The sequence below is a fragment of the Asterias amurensis genome, chromosome 4 (assembly GCF_032118995.1).
Source record: "Asterias amurensis chromosome 4, ASM3211899v1".
NCBI classification, from domain to species: Eukaryota; Metazoa; Echinodermata; class Asteroidea; order Forcipulatida; family Asteriidae; genus Asterias; species Asterias amurensis.
The window spans coordinates 24163133-24181618 of NC_092651.1; the positions used below are offsets into that span (position 1 = coordinate 24163133).

Below are 18486 nucleotides of genomic sequence, written 5' to 3' on the forward strand. Positions count from 1 at the left end.
ATCCCATTGACCGATCTCGTCCGATGCGGGGCGTGACCACATAATAATTTTCGTCGTTTTATTATTTCATACTGGCTGTTTCGTCTACCCTGAGTAGAGTCAGAGTAGTGGATGTTGAAATTATAATTTTAGCATGATAACAAACCCGTTTTGCACCAGAACTTGACCTTTTTACAGATTATTCACGCGGCATCTAGGCCTAACTCGGTAAGTGAAGTTTCTATATTATTTCGTCGTCGTCGCAAATGGGTCCGCTATCTTTTTTACGATGTTCGACGGTGGTTAAAAGCTCCCTGGATTACCTTTTACTTATAGACATATAAATAAAAACGACATTTTACTAACAACAGGTTCATATTTAACTGTATTTTTTTAGATTTGCTTATTTTTCAAATTTACAGCTTAAAATTGTCATTATGGTCTGTAAATTGCTCTCGAAACAGGATTTTAAAGCAACAAATTTTTGTTTTACCATTTTTTCCTCCAAATCGTGAAAAATATGCTGTAGATTTTACGACTCAATCTAATTTTGCTATGCTAACTTTTTACAAAATGGATAAGTCACACGTATTTGTTGCATTATATCACACTCGTTGTCGTGTTTTAGTTTCAAGGGATACAACAATCTATCCCTTCCTCTTTTTCGGTTGGTTTTTAGCAGCAAAGGACAAACAAATCTATCCCTTCTACTTTTCAGCTTGATTTAAGCACCAAAGGATAAACAAAACTATCCCCTCCTCTTTTTGGCTAAGTTTGTGCACCCAATATTGACTTTGTTCTCCCAAAGGTATTTTATGGAGAAAAACAGTATAGTTTTAACATTTTGAAAACATCTTCAAGAAAAGTTGCTATTAATTACCAAAAACAGTACAAAACTAAAAATGGTTTATTTAATTGTGAACCTGTTTATTTTTGGTTATTTGTCAAGTATCTTAAAATATTCATTATGGTCTGAGAATTGCTCTCGAAACAGGATTTTGCTATGCTAACGTTTTAAAAATAGATAAATTCCACTTATTTGTTACAATATATCGCACATTTTGCCGTGTTTGAGTTTCAAGGGGTAAACAAATCTACCCCTCCTACTTTTTGGTTGGTTTAGAGCAGCAAAGGATAAACAAATTTATCCCTCCAACTTTTCAGCTTGATTTGAGCAACAAAGGATAAACAAATCTAACCCTCCTTTTTCTTGCTAAGTTTGTGCACCCGATACTGAGTTTGTTCTCCCAAAAATATTTTATAGAGAAAACAGCATAATTTCAACACTTTGAAAACACTCCTTCAAGAAAATTTGCTATATATTACCGAAAAAGGCAAAAAATAAAAAATCATAGTTAATTGTGAACCTGTTTAACATACTGTAGCAATTACTTGTATTTTTACAAGCTACTGCATGAGGAGCTTGAGATTTTACTTGAACAACAGTGTTGCATATAATATGTCGGTTTTATTTAAATAAGAAGAGTCCCTCAAGCATTGATTTTACCTACTAGTTCGACCAATTACTAGCAATATTAAGGCTTACATTTATTTATAAGGATTTAAGTAAAAGACTAGTAAAAGCAAATGCTAGTTTTTATTTATCTGGCCCATTATCTCCCATTATGTACCCTAGCTTCCCATCCTATGTAATTGAACCACATCCATCTCTTCATTACTTGTCTTATTTTGCCATCTTGTCGCTTCTATTACGAATTCGTTGTGTCATGTATTATGTTCATCTGTCCTTTTTTTCTATTTGTCTGTCTGTCTGTCCGTCTGTCTGTTTGGCTGTTTTTTGCAAGCTTTATGCATCGTTTTAGATTTAAACTGACCATCAAATAACGTGAGTTACATGCATGATCAAGTATAGGCAGAAACCATTTAGTCAAAAATACCTCTCAAAAAACGTCAAATATCCAGAGGATGTACGGAGGGATTTCAGGAATGAGAGATCTGTCCCTCATCATAACGTTCAGTAAAAAAATCAGAGGATGAACGAAATTTTTTTTCACTTGTCGATGTTTATAGCCATTTTAGGGGTGACGTTTTGTAACGCCACAAACTCGCCCCTGGACCCATTCATACACGTTGGCCGCTGCAAAGCCAACGAAAAATTTTGGTAAAAATGTGTAAGCATTTTATGTAAAACTAACCAGTTTAACAATGGAAAATGCTCTTACAATAAGTACTGTTATGTTTTCAGTGCTGATTTCAGCGGTATTCATGTTATCTTTCTATTTTTAAAATGGAGTGTACCCACAACGCGCTAGCAAATGATTGCGCAATACCTCTTCCGCCCCCTCCAGTCCGATCACACGTGACGCGTCGCGAGTCTATAGGTCACGTGATCACATGTAAACATTGGTAGCGCAATCATCTCTGCAGTCTAGCAGCTGCAGTGAGTTGGACAACATCGCGAGCGAGCAGGTAACTCAAAATTACTTCTGAATGTTATTTGATGGTCAGTTTAAATCTAAAACGATGCAATTTGAGGGATGGGATTGGACCGATGTTAAATTAAAAGAGATATATTTATAATATCAGTTCAAAAACAAGTTGCAAAACAAGCAGTGGCTACGCCGCCTTACTCCTAGAACTATTTCGGTTTCGTCCGGCTATCGTCTCCCGTAACGAGACGATAGCCGGACGAAACCGAAATAGTTCTAGGAGTAACGCCGCCTTACCTAAGTAACTGACAAATATTATTTAATGAAGGCAGGCCACTGGGAAAAAACAAAAAAACAAAAAACAAGCAGCTAACACTGCTTTTTTGTGATCTGTATGTTTTTTGCTTTGTTTTCCGTAGTTAATATTTTGCCATTGCTTGTAAATGTTGTATTATATTATAGTATTACGGCACAATATTACTTCATGTATTATCAAATCATTATTCCATTTGCTTGTAAAACATAATTCTTTATTCACTCCTTATTGTTTTGTTTATTTATTTGGATTTGGAAATAATAAAGTGAATTGAATTGAAAATTGAAAAATTTGACTGGGGCCAGCCCTATCCCCACTTTGTGTGGCCAAGGCTAACTGAATCCCTAAGCCTTGGCCACACAAGTGGGGCTTGGGCCGGCCCCTGAAGTGAAAGAGAGCCATATTAACAGCTCAAGGTTCAAGGTTCAAGGTTCATTTTATTTCCACAGTATCAAAAGACAAAAAAAAAAAGAACAATATCAAACAGCAGTCACAAGAAATTATTACAACAATGAAAAAATAATTGTTTCACAACATAGGTTTGAAGAAATAGATGCAACACAAGGTGGGCTAAAACAGGGCTACTTCAACTTGTAAGTTGTAACTACATGTCGTTCCGCTATCGAAATTCATAATCATAGTTCTAGCATGTCTTGAGTAGGGCTAGGATAGGAGTAAAACAGGGCATCAGTCGACGTACTCCTACCATTTCTACCTCTGTGCTCCTACCTACTAGAACACATGAGGTTCGTCATCGTCTCCACAAGACGATAGCGTAAAGATTAAGAGCCTCATCATAGTTCCATGATGACTGACTGGCAGAGGTCCTACTACTTGCCGTCAACTCACTTGTGCCGTCAACTCGCCGTCAACTCCTCCAATATACATTTAAAATCCACAAAAGAAGCATAGAACTGTAAAGTATCAGCTCAAAGAGAACTTGCGTAAGTTTTAGGTCATATTTCGGAATAAAATTTGAGTTTTTTTCTCGTGAAAAAAATTATCTCGAAGCAGCAAAACCGTCTCCGCCATCTTGCTTTTTCACATGGATTAGTCTTGGCCCAAGATGTCAATGATTGGTACTTTTTTTTAATCAACACAAAGTCGTTTTTGTGAATGAAATTTTACCGAAAACCATGAGAAATAAAATATGTAGTTTAGCCCAGACTTAACACTTCCGTGCCCCATTTATAAATGTTTTATGTAAATTTAATGAGTTGACAGCACGAAAATGAGGTGATGGCGAGTTGACGGCAAGTCGGGAGTTGACGGCAAGTAGTAGGACTGACTGGCAGTGTTACGTAGGACGCATAGGATAGAGGCCAACTAATCAATGTTATGTGTAGCGCAGTCTCACTATCAAATTAATTATCTTTAATTTTAAACAATATGACAATTACATTAGGAACCATGACAACAATTTAAAACGTTTATTATAAAACACATAAGAATTGGTTTTGTGATATATTGTCGGGATCCAGACAAAAACTAATTTTTAGCACTTTATTTCACTGCTACCAATAATTGGCGGACTTTTTTCTAGCAGTGGCTCAAATGAAAGCTTGTAATTTTCTCGACCCCCATCAAAATACCTATTGAATTTTAAATCAAAATTTTTTGGGTCAAATCGGCCAAAAATCTGAAATAGCATCTTTAAATAATGTATGTTTTTGTTTTCCCTTTAGGTGGTCACTGCGTTGAATCTGTTCTTAACACTTGGGACTGACGGGTATACCTTTGGTAGAGATGGCTACTATTGGGAGTGGTTTGGAGGCTTGCGATATGACGGAGAAGGCAGAGAAGATGGTTTCTTATGTCTTAGATCACGCCAAGAAGGGAGATCCTGCCAGCTTACTTGCCTCAGCTGACAAATATTGCTACACAGTGCAGAGGCTCATGAACGTTGGTGAAATCAAAGGTAAACAAAAAAGATTATCACAATAATTCACAACCTTTCTCAACATGCATTAACCCTGCACAAGAATTAAGCAATAAAAAGTTGCAAGAATCTACCCCTATTGTTTTTCTTTGTTTTTCTTTAATTATTCACTACAGGTTCACACAACCTACACTTTTATTGATTGTTGACTCTTACAGGAAGATGGGATTGGTACAGGCCTGCGATGGGCCCAATTTCATAGAGCTGCTAAGCACAAAAATTTGCTTAGCATGAAATTTCTTCTTTGATAAAAACAGGATTACTAACCAAATTTTTATCCGTTGCATATTGCTTGTTTCCTGGTATTCAGCTGTTGTTTGCTTATCCTGAATATCACATGGAAATTTGGTTGGTAGTCCTGTTTTTATTAAGGAAGAAATTTCACGCTTAGCAAATTTGTGTGCTTAGCAGCTGTATGAAATAGGGCCCTGTATGCTTTGTTTTAGAAAGGGCAAGGGCACGCAAGGCATTTTCTTCTTGGTAGGGTGCCTGTGGGGAAATTGTGAATTTGTACTAGAGCATTTTAAGGGCACCAAGGCAATGACCAGGGGGCATCTAGGCAATCACCTCTGTTGCCTTCATGAAGTATGAGGTCTGCTGGTAGGCCGTATACGGTGTGAATGAATAGATGCCTGGGGGGTCTAAGAGAGCTCTGGTATTCTAACAAAGTAATTGCCGGAGACAACGACTCAGAAAGTTCTCCACAAAAGGCCAGTCAAATTTTAGTAATTAGTGACCATCCATTGCACTGTTTTGTGCATGGCCCATTGAAAAAAAAAATTATGCGGTGTGTCATTTTATTTTATTGTGTAGCCAAGTGAATTGAGTTGAATTGAATTGAATTTAATTGAATTTAATTTTACTCCACACACGTTGTCGGATGAAAAGGTTCCTTCTTACATGGGGGTTGTTGGGTCATGGGAGTAACCCTGTTTCAGCGCCAGAAGTAGGGGCATGACAACGGCCCCTGGAAAATTAATTGTAGCCGACACCTTGAAGTGGCCCTCAGGCCTCGTGTGTCAGGGGAAGGCATAACTACTCTGCATCTATCCCTCTGGCACCGAGTGAACCGTCATAGCAGTTATTGTTTATTTGTTTATTATAAATTTATTTGATTGTCACATATTCACACTATTCTATACAAGGAAATGTATTTTAGTTTTGCGTGTCTCAAAAAATTCATGATTGATGTCTTCTGCGCATCACCAAAAAGTATCAATGTGGTATAACTTTAAGTTTTGAAGTGGAGAGCTCATCAGATTTATTATTTTTCATTCAGGTGCTATTGTGACCAACATCTTAAAGGACTTGGCCCCTAAAACTTGCCTTGAGTTGGGAACTTATTGTGGTTATTCTGCAGTACTAATGGCTAGCATTCTACCAAACGGAAGTCGCCTCCTTACTGTTGAGGCCGATGAAGGAAACGCTGAGATTGCAAAGAAATTTATCGACCACGCAGGAATTAAAGTGAAGGAGAAGGTAGAAGTTGTTCGAATTAATTAACCATACGGTTTCCTGCCCCTTAAATAATGGACAAACTTGTCAAGATGTACCCAATAATAATGGCGCAAATTGTCATAAATTTGCGATCGCTCCCGATCCCCGAGTCAACGCAACATGGTCATTGCTAACAAATGTTTTTTTCTATGAGTAAAAATTTGTTGAAATTTTTCAGTGAAATCGTTATCCATCACTTTTATGATTGATTTTATGATTATGATGGATAAGCTGCGTGTAGGGATGATAAAGCCTCCAAAATGATTTTAAATTGGATTTGAAACTTTGCATGGTGGAAATATGACATGGAAATTTTTGCGGTAACGCCATGTCATGACTATCTCTAATGAGTTGGGGTGGTTATGAAAAGAACTGTTGGTTTCAACTCTTTCAAAACGGTTCTTTTCATAACCACCCAACTCATTAGAGTAGAGATAGTCATTACATGGTGTTTCCGCAAAAATTTCCATATTATAAATTAATTCGGGTTACTGGGGAGCCAGTATTTAGTGTAACCTTGCTGCATTTGTGTAACTCCCGCACCTAAGATTAAGAAATGTAATTGTTTTTTTATATTCATTTTCCAGATTACTGTTATCGTCAACAACTCCGATGAAGTCATCCCTAAGCTCCGTGAGGATTTCTCGGTGGACTTTTTAGACTTTGTCTTCATCGACCACTGGAAGAACGTTTACTTGAGGGACCTTCAGCTCCTTGAGACCCACGGACTGCTCCGGAAGGGTACAGTCATTGTCGCTGATAACGTCATTTACCCTGGTGCGCCTGAATACCTAGAGTACGTCACAACGTCGGAGAAATATCAGACGGAAACTTTTGACTCGACCCTTGAATACAGTGACAAGAAAGATGCGGTGGCCAAATCTGTTTATTTAGTTGAATAAGTTATTATATTTTTATGATTGTCCAAGATGAGAATTCAAGGCACTGGATACTATTGGTAACTACTCAAAATAATTAGCACAAGAACTTACTTGGTAATGAGCAATGGAGAGCTTTTGATAGTGTAAAAAGTGAGAAATGGCTCCCTCTGAAGTAAAGTTTTTTGTTTTTGTAGAAAAGAGTTAACTTCCCACTCAAATATTAAAGGACACGTTGCCTTGGATCGGGCGAGTTGGTCTATAAACAGCGTCTCTAACCCTTTTTTATAAAATGCATATGGTTGGAAAGATGTTTTAAAGGTAGAATACAATGATCCACACAAGTTTGCCTCTAAATTGCGTGCTTTCCTTGTACCCCGTCGCCAAACACAGTCGGCCATTTATGGGAGTCAAATTTTTGACTCCCATAAATGGCTGACCGTGTTAGTTTGCAAAGTAAAAGGAAAACCAAGCAATTTCGAGGCAAATGTGTGTGGATCATTGTATTCTACTTTTTAAACATCTTTGTAACCGTATGCATTTTATAACAAACGGTTACAAACGCTTTTCAAAGACCAACTCGACCGATCCAAGGCAACGTGTTCCTTTAAAGGACTTTAGGCCTGATGAAGCTATTTAATAGACATCTGAAAGTACACAAATTTGTGCCACATGGGTGTTTTTCTTTCATTATTCTCACATGGGTGTTTTTCTTTCATTATTCTCACATGGGTGTTTTTCTTTCATTATTCTCACGTGGGTGTTTTTCTTTCATTATTCTCACATGGGTGTTTTTCTTTCATTGTTCTCACATGGGTGTTTTTCTTTCATTGTTCTCACATGGAGGTTTTTCTTTCATTAGAATCTCTTTCTTTATTCTCTTGCAACTGACCAATTGAGCCCAAACATTCACATTAGATATTTTATGCATAACACTGGTCTTTGACAATTACCAAAGGTGCTCAAAGAGTTATTGCCTTTAAGTAAGTGACTTTTAACTCCATGTCTTTTCGACAAAACAAGCTTAGTGGGCTTTAAAAAACGCTAATGAGTGTAACTCAGGAAGATTAATGGGTGATCCGGTGCCCTCATTTTTATTTATCCCACCAACTTTTCCCCACTGATGAAATAGCAGCACACTTTGAATTACTTTTAACCCCCAAAATAAGTTGGAAAGTCTAAGTATTAAAATTAAGTTCACAAAAAAGCATTTACATAAAGAAATTAATAATATTAATATATGGTCCATTTGACACGCAATAATAGTTTGAAATCAGCAAAAATTGAACCGAAAACTAAATTTTCCCCCCTGGTGCATAATTATATATTTTAAAGAATCTAATGTTGACGTACTGTGTAGCTTATTTCTTGAACTGTATATTAAACATTTAAGTATTGCCCAGATCTAGAAGGCCAAGACCAGTCAACTGAACTCGCCCCCAGTAAAGTCGCCCATTACAAAATCACCCTCTAGCAATTACACAGCTCAAATTTTGAAGGCTTTTGTTCTGTTTCCTTCATAAATTAGCCTTATCTCAGGGGGGGGGGGGGGGGAGGGGGGAGGGGGGACACAGAATCTCCTGTCACCACATAGTCTGACCATGGAGATCTGACAGAGAGCCAATAATGACTTAAACCTTTGTGTCAATCTTAAATTAAAATGTAATGTCACATTACAAATCATTATGGCGATATTTGCGACACATTACCATTAGGATAATTGTTGATGGCGGCACCACTTTTTCACTCATTTTTTTTTACAAAACGGGATATTTCATTGAGGTGAATTAGATACTATTGTTTAATATCGATTGAAAAAGTGGTGGCATCATATGGAAAATTTTCTAAACAAAAATTCAAAGTAGTGTTTTCTGAAATTGAGTGTGCAGTAGATCATGTGTGTAGAGCCAACATTTTGAGCCCATCCCACCTAGCTATCCAGTTATAGTAAGGTTTTACTTTAGAAAAGTATTCAGCCTCATGAGGGCGCTGTCAAGTATTGTTGGTTGTGCAAATCAGCATCCATGCAGTACAGTGTACACAGGTATAACACACAGCATGCAGCATCAGCAGGCGATCGAGAGTACTCGTCATACCCTTCCTTCCGTACCGTATTATTATCCGACAACAAGTTGAGGTGGGTAAACTTAAAGTTTGTGAATTTCTATCGTCTTTTATTATTTGGCTGAATAATGTCAGTAATTAAGGGGTGGGGTGGTACCGTATTGCTCTGGTGGTCTTGCTACGACGTCCTGGAGAGTTACTGTGCCTGCGCCTCGGGTCAGGCGGTCAGGTGAGTACAGTCATTTGACCAGTTCGGGATCATTGACCAGTTCGGGATCACTTCAACTTTGCAATAACCAAATAATTATATCACTTCTCATTATTACCAATTTCTGTTGATAAATGTGAAGATTAACATCCATTAAACCAACAAACCCAAAAATAAGGTGCCAAATATCATCAGCAAATAAATTATGGCTGTTTTCCTGAAGGTTGTCTGCGAAATTTATCATTTTTTTGTTTAAAAATGTTGGTTGAAAAACACTGTTAAAACTTCTTACCTGTAGAATTGGAGTGCCGGGGCAAAAAATATTTATGTAAAATGATAAGAATGTGTAAAAAGACATTCCTGTAAAAACTATGCAGTCATCTTGTTTTTTTGAGGTGACGAAGATCCCAAAATCTTCTTTGGGCGGGCAGCTTACCCTTGACCAGTTCGGGATCACTCAACATCTCATTGCGTCAAATTGTGCCGCACTAACTTACGAAGTCAGTAAGTATGGTAAAATCATACTACTGCAGTAGAAAGTTTATTTCGTTGATTTTGAGAAACATTACTTCAACAAATTCTTGTAGATTTTTTATTTTGTGAGAAAATTAAACTTGGAGGGGTCAATATTGCTTTTTAGGTTCGCTTCACTTTTTCATTTGCCTTTGCTGTTGTTTTGGGGTTTTGTGGCTGGGTTTTTGCGCTGCTATTGAGGACACTTGCATGACATTCACTAAAGAAAGGAAGTCCAAGTCCATGCCAACACACCTCTGAAGTTTCGTGTCCTTGAGAGACAGTTTTATGAATGGGAGTATGGGTTTGCAATAAAGGGCACTCTACTGATTCAGAATAGATTCAACTGATCCTGAACTGGTCAAACAGGTGACGATACTTTTCTCAAAGCCTCTTCAAAAGAACTAATATTTTTTCATCAGTGAATACTTGGTGAGTTTTATGACATGTTTAGGTAAACTGATAAACTTTTTTGTTTAAGATATCAAAGAGATTGCAACAAAAAACAATGTGAATTCAAAAAGTGATCCTGAACTGGTCAAACGACTGTACTACTACACTACAGTCATTTGACCAGTTCGGGATCATTGACGAGTTCGGGATCACTTCAACTTTGCAATAACCAAATAATTATATCACTTCTCATTATTACCAATTTATGTAAATAAATGTGAAGATTAACACCCATTTAACCAACAAACCCAACATAAGGTGCCAAACATCATCAGCAAGTAAATTATGGCCGTTTTCCTGAAGGTTGTCTGCAAAATTGATCACTTTTTTGTTGAAAAATGTTGGTTGAAAAACACTTAAAACTTCTTACCTTTAGAATTAGAGTGCCCTGGGCAAAAAATATATATGTGCGCACACGTCTGCAATGTCGTGAAACAATTCGCGAATATGTGCGCACACGTCTACGAATATTATTTGCGATGTCGTGAATTTTATTGCATACCATGTTGCATACCTTTGAATAAAATGTCTAATGATCTGGGGGGTTTCTTTCCAACAGTGAGATAAGTGGTAGTCATTGCAGCAGCGGTCTTTGTTGTGAGGCAAGCGAGGCGTGTGGTCTTCCTTGGCCTGGTGCCAAGTTCCTGGGTATACACATGCTTTACAGAGGGAGCCTGCTATAGCGCCACAGTACTCCCAAGATCGGTAACAAATTATCCACAACTATGACATCATCCTAATGGTATGCAACATGGTATGCAATAAAATTCACGACGTTGCAAAACAAATCGCACACGTGTGCGCACATATTCACGATTTGGTTCACGAGATTGCATACGTGTGCGCACATATTCGCGATTTGTTTCACGACATTGCATACGTGTGCGCACATATTCACGAATTGTTTCAGGACATTGCATACGTGTGCACACATATTCGCGAATTGTTTCACGATATTGTATACGTGTGCGCATATATTCGCGATTTGTTTCACGACATTGCATACGTGTGCGCACACGTTTGCGTTAGCGATGTCCCTTCGGGGCCACCATACAAACACTCAAAATGAAGTTTAGTCGAAGACTTTTATAATGCAGGTAAGAGGTTTGAAAATCAATTTCTGTGCCCCTTGCCTTGTTGGCTTAAGTGGGGGAAAACTATAATTTTTCCCCACTGTACGACCCGACTGCCCAGGGCTGCCCGTGTGGAGTACTTGTGTAGTCACTGTAGTGTAAACAAGGTCACACTGTAGCGCCTTCAAACAAACGGAGGTGTAGACGCACTGTGTACTTGGTGCATACATGCCTGTACACGCACTATTACTTTTACCTGTAATCTGCAAACTCTACCTGTGTTGTAATGTGTGCTATCAAGTGCAACATTTTAACCATATTTAACTGTATGGGTTTCTTCATGAAGGTTTTCGCCAGATGCCATCAGTCAGCTACTATCATGACAACCAGCCAGACTTCGACAAGCTAATCACACAGCCTGGAAATGGTCAACTAGGCATCGAGGGATTGCTTACTATTATATATCTCCAAGGCTCAAGGCGAATGATTATTACATTGAGCCAATAAACTCAACTGCACAAGTCCAGCAAATCTGTTTCAGTTCTACCTGCTTGGACACGCCAGTCTCTAAACACTACGTGTAGGCGTATCATCCCTCATGGCAAACTCCCTCTGCACCATGACTGCAAATCTCAGGACTACCAGGCTTAAAAAGCACTGCTTTTATAGTGTAATTACAAATCCCAATTCAAAACACTGGTCAAAATTGAAGTGGACATCACCGAGTGTAGAGTCACCGAGATCGGTGCACTCAAGTCCGCCGATTAGAAAAGAATCCGACACGGTAGGGGGAGAGAGTGTCCCGAGACGACTCTTTCGGCAGCTTGTGGAGGAGCACAGGGCAGCTATTGCGCAGAGTATTACGCTTGTAGAGTCCACTCACAGCAAGAAGAAGGAACTGGCCAAGGAATTACTCGCCTCCATCTTGGCTTACCTGAAGGAGAAGGCAGCAAAGAATGGCGGCATTCCTGCATCATTTAGGATCGGTTAGTATTTTACAGATGGCATGTACAATATGGTTCTTGGAGGCAGTACTATTAATATCACGTCATTTGTGGCAGTGTCGTGGCCAAACAGCTAACAAGAGTACCGGACTCAGGCTCTGGTGGTTTTCAGCAAGAGCATGGGTTTGAGTCTGGGCTGGGGCACTCAGGTACTTTGCAGGCATGCAACTCTTCCGCGTTTCTGCATAATTCCGCGTTTTGGGGGTTTCTTTAACGTGTTTTTTTTTTTGTTTTTTTTTTTTTTTCAGATTGTTTTGCCTAATATATGCCAAGCATTAACAGTGTACAACTTCAATCATGTAAAATAAGCCTGGTACATGCTAAAAATGCGCCTAAGAGCATAAAACCTCAAAAGTGTCTAGGGTACCATTGTGGACGAGTTAGTGGACGAGGCAAAAGGAAAACCGTACAATTTCGAGGCATGTTTGTGTGGATCATTGTATTCTACTTTTACAGAATCTTGCCAACTATATGCATTTTATAACAAACGCTTTTCAAAGACCAACTCGACCGATCCAGGCAACGTGTTCCTTTAATTACCAGGAACTTATAATAATAATTTTTATAGTGCATTTGGCTTCTAGCATTTGCCACAGACAGATCTTTGCTTGAATTATAAGAACCAATCTGCTGCCAACCAGTGTTCTGAGTTCTTGAACTTGCATTAAGACAACAGATTTACGCCCCACCCAGGGATACAAAGCAACAATGTATAACAACTGTATGTTTAATATGTACTAAAACAAACTTATCAATTTGTTCTAGGTTTGACAGGACCCCCTGGTGCAGGAAAGTCCACGTTTATTGAGGCTTTCGGTAAACAGTTGACCGAGGCTGGCCACAAGGTGGCAGTGTTGGCCGTCGATCCTTCTTCATCATTTAGTGGAGGTGAATATGTTGTAATGAGCTCGATGATCTGATTGGTTTATTTTGTGCTTGGATTTTTTTCCAGCCTAAAACCCCAAATTTAAAGTAGATTTTGGAGTCACAATTTACTAGAGAGTGGAATTCGAGTGTGTGACGTTTGAATTAGAGTGTCTGCACTCTACTAAGCTATCTAGCCCTAATAATGGCAGTCTTCCAACTTATTTGAATTTAAGTTTACCCAGTCAGTTGCCTTTTTGATTTATTAATTGACAATTCTGTACTCACACTGATTCTTTTGCAAGAGTATGAGAGTTGGGCACATTTCAACGAGAGCGAATTGTTAGTCTTGGTTTTTAGATCCATTTGATTGTTTTAATCCTATAAAATGCATTGAATATAAACTAAAACTAACCTGTAAAAATTTCATTTCAAAAGGCGGTACATGTAGCTTCTATGCAATATCACAAAGAGTTTTGAGAGTTTATCTCCATGCAGGAAGAATAATCAATAACTGCAACCGATAAGTTTTTTATGGTAATTATTTTTTGGAGAAAAATATCCTCCCTTAAAAAGGAACATCTGTTTAAATTCTTTTCCTGATGCTGTTTTTAGGTTCCTTGCTAGGTGATAAGACGAGAATGCCGGAGCTGACACGAGACCCACGAGCCTACATCCGTGCCTCCCCAACATCCGGCAATCTTGGAGGTGTAACTCGAAACACAAATGATGCTATTGTTGTTTGTGAAGGCGCTGGCTTTGATGTTATTTTAGTAGAGACAGTTGGTAAGGAATCCTTGACTTTGAAATAAAGTTTTAAACTTCTTTGAGAAATATGCTGCCTAGGAATCAAACCACTTATAAATCCTTATTTACTGTTGCTATACTTTAATGATTTGGGGTTAAATAAAGAAAAATTTACCAGTGCGAGATTTGACTTCTGGAAGGTGGTTGATTTCATTTTTGTAAAGATCAAAAGGGCTTTTGTAAATGAAATAAATCTATATAATTTTTGAAAAACAAATTCAAAATCCACATAAAAATAAACATTTTTTTTAGAAAGTGTTGTTTGATTTTGTTGAACAATTATCTCGGAGACCACTCTTGATCAATAAACTCCATTTACAAAGAGCTCCAAAATATGAAATCCATGCGAACTGTACTAATGACCTTGTAGTCCTGTAGCCGATTTCACAAAGCCCTGAGATTCATTGTTGGATGTGTTGTCAGTATCACCAAACTGATTTGTATTGTGATATCACTTTTTATTGTGGGTGGGTAAAAAGACGCCTGGGTACTGCACGCCATGTGATAGTCGTCGGACTATCACACGCTAAACGATGCACTATCACACAGCTGCCGTTTCTAGTAAAACTAAGACGTATCATGTGAAGCACTCTTAACCAATGAAAAGGGTGAATATTTGTAAGGGATGATTGACGATAGTTGGACTATGCTAGTCAACTATTTGGACCAGTTATAACAAAATTATAATGAGCGTTAAGTTGAAAGTCGTGTTGATGACTTGACTACAGTCGTTCGCATTGCAACTTCTGTGCGCATGCCCTACATACATCACTGGATCTAATCCTGGTCACTAAACAACCACTCGTTAGCCATTGATCCTTGCGCGAACATGACCATAGCTGCTGAACTGTCAACCAACTCCACTCTCTCACTCTCCTCAGGGGTAGGGCAGTCTGAGTACGTCGTGTCTGACATGGTAGACATGCTAGTCTTATTGATACCACCCGCTGGTGGAGATGAACTACAAGGAATCAAACGAGGAATCGTGGAGAAAGTGGATCTAATCCTGGTCACTAAAGCTGACGGAGAATTGAAGATTCCGAGCCGGCGTGTCAAGACCGAGTACACGAGTGCGTTGAAGTTGATGCGGAAACGCTCACCTTTGTGGTCTCCCAAGGTATGAGTTTAATGCTATCTCAGAGATAGATATAGCACAGTTTTGTTATCTTTAAATCCTTACTTATCATTTCCCAGAATGAAATCCGCAATTTTGATTGGCTAACCACTGACCTGATAAATTCAGTATTATACCCCCACCCGTATCATACCCTTTGGTGCTGTGCACATGCGCAGTAGTATAATTGCGTAACAACTTTGTAAGTTGTATTTACAAACATGGGCCTAATTTCATGCCTAAGCTTACCCCTGAATTCTGCGCTTACGATCACCATTCTCCGCTTTCCTGCAAGCGCCAATTTTCTGTGCTAGCTGTGTAAGCAGAGAATGCCTAGTAATGAGGAGTACGCACCTGCATAAGCCAAATTTCCCCGCTAACCCGTGAAATACGATTGCTGTAAGCACAGAATTCCCTGCTTCTGTAAGCGCCGATTCTGTGCTTACGGTAAGCAGATCCATGAAATTGGGCCATGGTGTTTCAGTGTCGGATAAACAAGCCGGTTCCTTGTGTTCTCCACACACGTAAATTGGGAGGGCGGGCCACCCTCCTAAAATTTACGACGCCCGGCCAAAGAATTGGCCGCCCTGCTAAAATCATTGGCCGCCCTGCCCCAAAAAAGGACCAAGAGACTATTTTTAGACTGCATTTAATAAGATCAAACGAGTACCTGAAAAGCCAGAGCCGACTTCAAAATTATAGCATCAGAAATGCGATCGTAAACAAATGTTAGATGTACACACGGCCACATGCACACCACGCACACCGTTGACGATGGGAATACCCACTGCATGCATAGTGCATGAACAGTCCGCACGCTGTGATTGGCCGTTGATAAACTCCAACACAATAAGCACGTTCACAAACAGAGAAAGAATTGCCTCACAGTGTCGCACGCATGTACAGATGTATGGATGTACATGTACTGTAATACAGTACGCTGTATCCAATGATATCGCTGGTTCTGTGTAACAAATACTTGTTATTATCCTTGAAGTTGGACATAAACCTTGTGTGAATTCTTAATAATAGTCATGCAGCCTGGGTGAGTGTCTTTTAAAAATACACACTTAATTTGTGTATGAATCGCAGGTATTGCAAGTATCAGCTCTCACTAAGACGGGCCTGACAGAAGCATGGGCCGAGATGCAGGAGTACCACTCCATCATGATCAAGTCAAAACTCTTCATCCCCAAACGAGCGAGGCAGCACCGTATCTGGATGTGGAACCACATCCAAGACAACATCATGGAGATCTTCAGACAACATCCGGACGTTAAACCAGAGATACCTCGTCTTGAGGATGAGGTGACTAAAGGGCAGATCACTTCGGGAATGGCAGCCGACGCCCTGCTGGGGAAGTTTAGGATAAGGGTGGCAAAGTCCGAGGAGGATTTATGATGGTGGGTTGGGTTGTCTTTGCATCCTGATTGTAATATTTGACAGATTCTTAAAGCCATTGGACCCTTTCGGTACAGTAAACAAACAAAAAGTTCACAGATTTACAAATAACTTACAGGGTTTACAGAAGGCAATGGTGAAAGACTTCTCTTGAAATATTATTCCATGACATGCTTTACTTTTTGAGAAAACAGTAAAACAATATCAATTCTCGATAGCGAGAATTATGGATTTATTTTAAACACATGTCATGACATGGCGAAATGCGTGGATACTAGGGTGGGTTTTCCCGTTAATTTCTCCCGACTCCGATGACCGATTGAGCCAAAATTTTCACAGGTTCGTTATTTGATATAGAAGTTATGATACACACAGTGTGGGCCTTGGACAATACTGTTTACCGAAAGGGTCCAATGGCTTTAAAGGGTTTTGATACCTTTTGTTTTTGGCCATGACATAAATCCCTGCTCACTGTGTATGAAGATGTATGTAATATAATTTACCTGTAGAAGTTTCAGCTTCATTAGTCGTCAAGTTTTTGAGAAAAAAAAAGTGGAAATCACAGTGTGATGTTTTCAGGAGAGTCGCGTAAATAACAGTACTGGTAAATTCGTTTCACATGCTTAAACAATTTGTGCTCCTGAGACGAATATTACTTTTTGTGACATTGTTTTACTCATTTCTCAAAAACTATAGCGCCTCAGCAAGTAATATTTCAAGGGAAATTTTCTACCATCGTTATCTTCAAGCGTGTAAGTTAAATGTAAATCTGTCAATATTGTGTTTTGTGTTCTACAAAAAGTACCCAGACCCTTTAAAGGGAAGGTATACAGTTGTTAATCACTTTTAAAATATGGCAATAACAACTTCCTTGGTTAGAAGTACAGCAGCTTTTGATAGTACTGAGCATTTTGAGAATAGTTAGGTGTTCGGGCCAACAGCCTGAAACACCTCTTATTTATTTATTTTTTCTTCATACTACTTCTTCTTCTTCTTCTTCTCAGCATCCCTTGTCCACTAACAGAAACAACTTTCCCAAACTCGTATGAACTTGAAACTTGAACATAGTTAGATATTCACTAGGAGAGGAAAAATGTATAAGTTACGTCATGATGACTAGTATAAAGATAAACGGCTTTCGTAGTTACAGCCCCTTCAGTTTGTTCACAAACTCTCAATGTCTAGTTTCATTTTGTAGTGAGAGCTTTGAATCTGAGAAGCGTTACTGACGGTAATGTTTCTAAGATTGTGTGTTCCAATTCCAGATTAATTTTCCTGCATGGACATAATCGCTCCGGATTTTCGGCGATATTTCAACAATGCGACCACCTTTTGAAATGAAATTTTCCCCAGGTTAGTTTTATTGTATTTATCTTTATTTATATAGAGGGTTTCAAAAACCAAAGTTATACTTTCCCTTTAAAGCCATAATACACTTTCGGAACAGAAGAAAAAATAAAAGTTCACAGATTTACAAATAAATTAAAGGGTTATAGAAGGTAATTGTGAAAGACTTCTCTTGAAATATTATTCCATGAAATGCTTTACTTTTTGAGAAAACATTAAAACAATTGTCAATTCTCGATGTCGAGAATTACGGATTTATTTTAAACACATTTCATGACACAGCGAAACGTGCGGAAACAAGGGTGGGTTTTTCCGTTATTTTCTCCAGACTCCGATGACCGATTGAGCCTAAATTTTCACAGGTTTGTTATTTTATGTATAGGTTGTGATACATGAAGTGTGGGCCTTTGGACAATACTGTTTACCGAAAGTGTCCAATGGCTTTAAAATATGCAAATGTAAATAAATAATAAAATTATCAACAAGGAACATTTGAAAACAAGTGTATCAATGAGTGTGAATGATTCTTTGCATAAGTGCAAATTTGTTTAACTCCAATTTTGCAAAACGTCTAGTCTTGCACATAAATGCTTCGTGCAAAAACATTGTATTTTGGCCTGTTATTGTTCAGTGTGTATA

General features: G+C 38.6%; 2 protein-coding genes across 5 annotated transcripts; both read left to right on the forward strand.

Annotated features, from left to right (window-relative positions):
- Positions 1-2308: 2308 nt before the first annotated feature.
- On the forward strand, positions 2309-8341 carry LOC139936563 (catechol O-methyltransferase-like). 3 transcript variants are annotated; one of them, XM_071931400.1, is made up of 5 exons: positions 2372-2409; positions 3225-3278; positions 4371-4603; positions 5904-6103; positions 6709-8341. In XM_071931400.1, the coding sequence occupies exons 3-5, from the start codon at positions 4432-4434 to the stop codon at positions 7021-7023; spliced, it is 687 nt and encodes a 228-aa protein (XP_071787501.1). In that variant the 5' UTR covers positions 2372-2409; positions 3225-3278; positions 4371-4431; the 3' UTR covers positions 7024-8341. The 3 variants fall into 3 exon arrangements, with proteins under 3 accessions (XP_071787499.1, XP_071787501.1, XP_071787502.1); XM_071931398.1 differs by lacking the exon at positions 3225-3278 and having other exon boundaries at positions 2309-2409; XM_071931401.1 differs by lacking the exon at positions 3225-3278 and having other exon boundaries at positions 2382-2443.
- A 239-nt stretch (positions 8342-8580) lies between these two features.
- On the forward strand, positions 8581-18329 carry LOC139936565 (methylmalonic aciduria type A protein, mitochondrial-like). Of its 2 annotated transcripts, XM_071931405.1 has the most exons (7): positions 8581-9136; positions 11657-12296; positions 13080-13202; positions 13794-13964; positions 14867-15102; positions 16192-16502; positions 17766-18329. In XM_071931405.1, the coding sequence occupies exons 2-6, from the start codon at positions 11909-11911 to the stop codon at positions 16498-16500; spliced, it is 1227 nt and encodes a 408-aa protein (XP_071787506.1). In that variant the 5' UTR covers positions 8581-9136; positions 11657-11908; the 3' UTR covers positions 16501-16502; positions 17766-18329. The 2 variants fall into 2 exon arrangements, with proteins under 2 accessions (XP_071787506.1, XP_071787505.1); XM_071931404.1 differs by having other exon boundaries at positions 8581-9292; positions 16192-18329.
- The last annotated feature ends 157 nt before the right edge of the window (positions 18330-18486 follow it).

Bases quoted from the DNA above. Each gene is read 5' to 3' on its own strand.
- LOC139936565 (XM_071931404.1), top strand. From the start codon at position 11,909: ATGGCAAACTCCCTCTGCACCATGACTGCAAATCTCAGGACTACCAGG. The intron at 13,203-13,793 runs GTGAATATGTTG...TGCTGTTTTTAG, and splicing joins TTCTTCATCATTTAGTGGAG to GTTCCTTGCTAGGTGATAAG. The intron at 15,103-16,191 runs GTATGAGTTTAA...TATGAATCGCAG, and splicing joins CACCTTTGTGGTCTCCCAAG to GTATTGCAAGTATCAGCTCT.
- LOC139936563 (XM_071931398.1), top strand. From the start codon at position 4,432: ATGGCTACTATTGGGAGTGGTTTGGAGGCTTGCGATATGACGGAGAAG. The intron at 4,604-5,903 runs GTAAACAAAAAA...TTTTTCATTCAG, and splicing joins GAACGTTGGTGAAATCAAAG to GTGCTATTGTGACCAACATC. The intron at 6,104-6,708 runs GTAGAAGTTGTT...TTCATTTTCCAG, and splicing joins GAATTAAAGTGAAGGAGAAG to ATTACTGTTATCGTCAACAA.